Source organism: Nematolebias whitei, chromosome 14 (assembly GCF_014905685.2).
Source record: "Nematolebias whitei isolate Nwh7 chromosome 14, NemWhi1, whole genome shotgun sequence".
NCBI classification, from domain to species: domain Eukaryota; kingdom Metazoa; phylum Chordata; class Actinopteri; order Cyprinodontiformes; family Rivulidae; genus Nematolebias; species Nematolebias whitei.
Genome location: NC_056511.1, coordinates 31,204,688 through 31,209,599, shown reverse-complemented (window position 1 = coordinate 31,209,599; position 4,912 = coordinate 31,204,688). Strand labels below are relative to the sequence as shown.

Here is a 4,912-nt window from a genome sequence, read left to right as displayed (position 1 = left end):
CTCCATGATGACATCCCTCACCTTATCCACAAAGTCCATGGTGTTCTTTATGTGGTGTTCTGAGCTGCCAACTAAAGGGATGAGTACAGATGCCAGATATCTGGAAACATTGTAAGTGACAGAGTTAATCATGCTAACAATAGGTCTTAAAGGTACACCTTGTTTGTGGATTTTAGGTAAACCATACAGACTAGGTGTGGCCTCCCCCTGGGTACAGTCTGTGGTACAAAATACGGTCAATAGCCTTGTCCTGCTCCAAATTTTTCAGGCAATCTATTAACTTCTTCTTGTAACCACTTCCTGGATCTCTTTTCAGAGGTTCATAAGTGGTTAAGTCACTAAGGAGTGTCATAACTTTCTTATGATAGTCTTTCTGGTTCAAAATCACTGTGCACCTTCCTTTGTCTGCTGGGAGAATGATGATGTTTTTGTCCTTGCTAAGAGTGGTGAGTGCATCCCTCTCCTCTCTACTGATGTTGGAAGGTGGTGGTTTGGCATTGCTGAGGCAGGATGAAACTTTGATTCTGAGCTGTTCTGCTTCACCCTCTTTCATTTTGTTGTAGCGGATGGCTGATTCTGTGGCTGTGATCATCTCCACCAGAGGAATTCTACTTGGTGCAACCGCAAAGTTCAATCCCCTGGCAAGAATCTCTGTCTCCGGCTGGGTGAGCTGTCTGTCAGGTAAATTCTTCACCCACTTTTCTGTCTCCCTGGCATGTAATTGACTACTGGAGTGTTGTCCTACACTGAATGTGTTGTTATTGGAATATTGATGGTGTTGATGAGTTATTAGTAAGTTAAACTTGTTTTGTTGTCGAGTCTTGGACTTGACATGCTGTGCTAAGCGTGCCTGATCTGTACAGTCCAACACTTGCTGAAGTGTGGTTTGATCTAGACACATAGTTAGTTTCTGTTTAATGTGCTCTTCTTTGGCCTTCAAGGCCTCAATAGTAAAATTGGTCTGTCTCACCCGTTCATTCAGCAGCTCCAGTTTCTCCTATTGTTGCCAACCTGTACATGGAGGAGGTAGAAAAGAGAGCCTTGACGTCCTTTTCAGGGACACCACCAAGTCATTGGTTCAGGTATGTTGACGACACCTGGGTTAAAATTAAATCTCAGGAAGTCCAACATTTTACTGACCACATCAACTCTGTGGATAAATACATCAAGTTCACACGAGAAGATGTAAAAAATGGCAAGTTGGCTTTCTTGGACTGTGAGGTCTCAGTCTCTGATAGAGGACATTTGCAAACCGAGGTGTACCGCAAACCCACCCACACAGACCAGTATTTGCAGTTTGACTCCCATCACCCTTTGGAGCACAAGACTCTGTATCACAGAGCAGACAGCATCCCCACTAACTCGGGAGCCAGGCAGAAGGAGAAATCCTACACAAAACAGGCTCTAGAGCAATGTGGATATCCTAAATGGACCTTCCTGAAAGCAGAGATGAAACCCAAACAGGACTCCAGTCAGCCATCAGGTGAAAAGGAGGAACCCAGACCCAGACCAGTGGTCATTCCATATGTTGAGGGAGTATCAGAGAAACTGAGACGTTTATTTTCTAAACATAACGTCCCAGTGGCTTTTAAACCCCAAAATACATTACGGCAAAGACTGGTTCATCCCAAAGATCCAGTCCCCCGGCACAAACAGAGTAATATTGTGTATGCTGTTCAGTGTCAGGAGGGCTGTGATCAGTCTTACATCGGGGAAACTAAACAGCCACTGGCCAAAAGGATGGCCCAGCACAGAAGATCAATATCATCAGGCCAGGACTCTGCGGTCTACACTCATCTCCAGGCCAGCGGTCACTCTTTCAAGGATGAAGATGTTCACATTCTGGACAGAGAGGAACGATGGTTTGAGAGAGGAGTAAAGGAGGCCATCTTTGTGAAAAGAAATCGTCCATCATTAAACAGGGGTGGAGGCCTCCGGGTTCAACTGTCCCCCTCTTACAATACTGTGATTGCTAGTCTCACTCAGCCCTCTGTGAGTAGTAAACAGCCATCAGTGTGCTAATGATCCATTGTTAGGCTGATGGTTCTTCTTGAGCATGTGATCAGCTGGTTTTGGTTGTCAGCAGCAAACTGGTTGATCCACTCTAAGAAGGTGCTATTTAAGAGACTGAGCTGAAAACAGCACCTCAGACTGAGGAAGTCTCTTGGATGAGAGACGAAACGTTTCTATATTTTTTTGCTTTGTTTTTTTTTTTTTTTTTTTTTTGAATGTCCAGAGGACCAGACTGAACTTTTTTGGATTTTTCTACCTGGATTATTGAGCATGCATCAGGATATCCGTTGAACCATCTTCTCTGCCTTGCTCCTACCTACCAAATGGAAGGAAAGAAAGAACATTAATCCATCTACCAGTACGAAGACCTTACCTGACCTCTCTCATTGCTCCCCAGGGTTCCAGAGTCCTCCTTTTACTGGTACATTGCATATAAAACACTGTAAATAAATCACTGTTAATCTTTCAACATCTTGGAGTTTGTCTCACTTCAGCTCATATTATCTGAGTTCCTAGTGATCATTACAACTCAGAGCAAATGTCAACCTCTCTTTCTCTCTACCACCTGCTCCCTACCCTCACTACAGATCACAGTGTAGTCTGCAAATATTATAACCATGACGAGTCCTGCCTGATGTTTTTTGTCAACCTGCTCATCACTATAGCAAACAAGAAGGGACTCAAAGCTGGTGCCTAATAATCGTTTATGTCACCTCTGTATCAGAAACACAGGAATAACAGAAACATCCCTTTACCTCCTTTGTGAGAGATGACTCCAACAGAGAAAACTGCTCACCAATTTAGCAACTAAACAGGTATTTTCAGCTCATGTGGCCTCCACACAGCCTCCCATTTTTTACTCCACCAGTTCCATTAACCTCCCCTCTGACCCTCCCCCCCACTCGTCACTCTCTGTTAACCCAGTCGCTTTAGTCCAATCCTACCTTTTCAGTCAGTATCATTACCTTTCCACATGCGTCCGTTTTTAGCCACGACTGTGCAGCCGCACATCATTATGATTCATGCCTCTTCAAACGCAGAATCACAGGACACATTCCTTGAACAGCGCTGCTCCAGCTGCAGGAGAGTCACACAAACCTCCAAGTCTGTTCGGAACAAGGTAAACATTACTGCTGTGTTAGAAAGACAGAGGATCACAGCAGGGCCTCACACTGCAAAGATGACAGAGCAGCTTTGAAACATGTTGAATACTTCCAGCTGATAGTGCATGCAGTGAATGGAGCGCCCACAAAGAGAAGGAAGGAGTGGAGCAAAACCCATTGAGGGGGGTGTGCTGGTTGGATTTCTTAAGCTTTTGTGTGATGGAAATCACGAGGCGTATCTATCTCTCTGCCATTGTTAAGCGCACCTCCTTGGCATTTGATCTGCGTGGCTGTGAGCAGTTTATTAAAAATGGAAGTCATTCTAAATGAGCCCGTAATGCTCAACCCTTTCAGAAAATCTTAATGGATCCCAGCCTATCTCTGACAAGGTTAAATGCTCGAGGAGACAGCCGGGAATGTTAACAGAGCAGATTATGGGGAGATATGAATACTAACCAGCACACACACACTGGAGATTCAGCTGGAATATTAGAGTCATGGGTTCATTCGGACTGTTTTTTAACATCAACTAGACACGAACTGATCTGTTGACTGCAGACTGACCCCCCTTTATTTTATTGATTTCTTACAATGTTTGATTTGTTGTGTCTCATAACTTAATTATATGCCTTTAACCCATTTGAAACAAGAGAAAACACTAAAAGCTCTCTGCTTTGCTGCTCCGTACAGCTGCACGCTGCAGACAGCACTACCGAATGTCAGCAGCTCAAAGAGATGCCAGAAATCAGTTCGACTGTTTTTATCAGTTCTGCAAAATAAGATTGTCTTCTGATTGCATGAACAAATCATTTGATGTGTTCTTTGCCAATGGCTGATTACAACTGCACCAATTCACATGTTGTTATCTCAGTCATGCATTCAGAATCAGATTTTAAAGAGGGAAAAAAACATATCTAAAAAGAATAAAAGTACAAATATTTCCATCAGAGTGCTGATCCTGTTGTATATGTGATCTATGACAGTGCTATAAAACTGTTCGCTTGTAGTTGAGTTCATTTGAAATAAAACTGGGTTTTTAATCATAAATGAAATTCATGTGATGACAGGATTTGCCAGATGTTTGTCCTCTGAGTTCTTGGTTTTTACTAACTGTGGTCCCCAGAGTAATTTAGTTACATATCTCTGATTTAAAAGTATTAACTTAGAGAATTTGAGAATTAAGTGTGCCACTGTATAAGCTATAAAGCATCTTTATTGCCATTTTGTTGTCTTGTTTCTGGTTTTGTTATAATTTTTGATTCCCTGCAGCTTTAGAAACACATGCAAAAAGAAAACATCAAAACATGCAGCTCAGTGGGTAACAGTATTTATTTACTTCTTTTGTTTGCCATCATATGACAAAAACAAAATGCACAAAACTGTTCCTCATGGAACAATGGAAGCTTCGTGAAACAACTGAGAAGAACCAGTGCTCTTTGGAGTCTGTAATTCAGCATACTTCAAAAAACATCACAGAAAGTTGGACGTTACATAAAGGAACACAAATTTTCATATTTACAGATTTTACACTGTTACATTTAAATTTTTATGTTTTTTGTGCTGATTTGGCTGCAGAATGTTCATCCTGCAGTGTATTGATGTCACACAGGCGTTTCATCTGTCTGAGCTGACATTACATTTACAGTTAATACATCAAAGCACAGACATTTTTGTCTTTGTTCACCCGGTGTGTCTGTCACGGCCATAGAACAGTGGTGGGTTGATGAAACACACAGCCAAGCTGCCATTCATCCATCCATCCATCCATCCATCCATCCATCCATCCATCCATCCAT

The 4,912-nt window shown here is 42.4% G+C and overlaps 1 protein-coding gene across 1 annotated transcript in view; it reads left to right on the top strand.

The window, feature by feature from the left end:
- Positions 1 to 4,391, top strand: part of LOC119420269 (peripherin-2) — a 9,047-nt gene extending 4,656 nt beyond the window's left edge. The window contains exon 4 of the mRNA XM_037687658.1: positions 4,386 to 4,391. Coding sequence (XP_037543586.1) covers positions 4,386 to 4,391 — 6 coding nt within the window. The remainder of the gene's footprint in view (positions 1 to 4,385) is intronic.
- Positions 4,392 to 4,912: the final 521 nt, after the last annotated feature.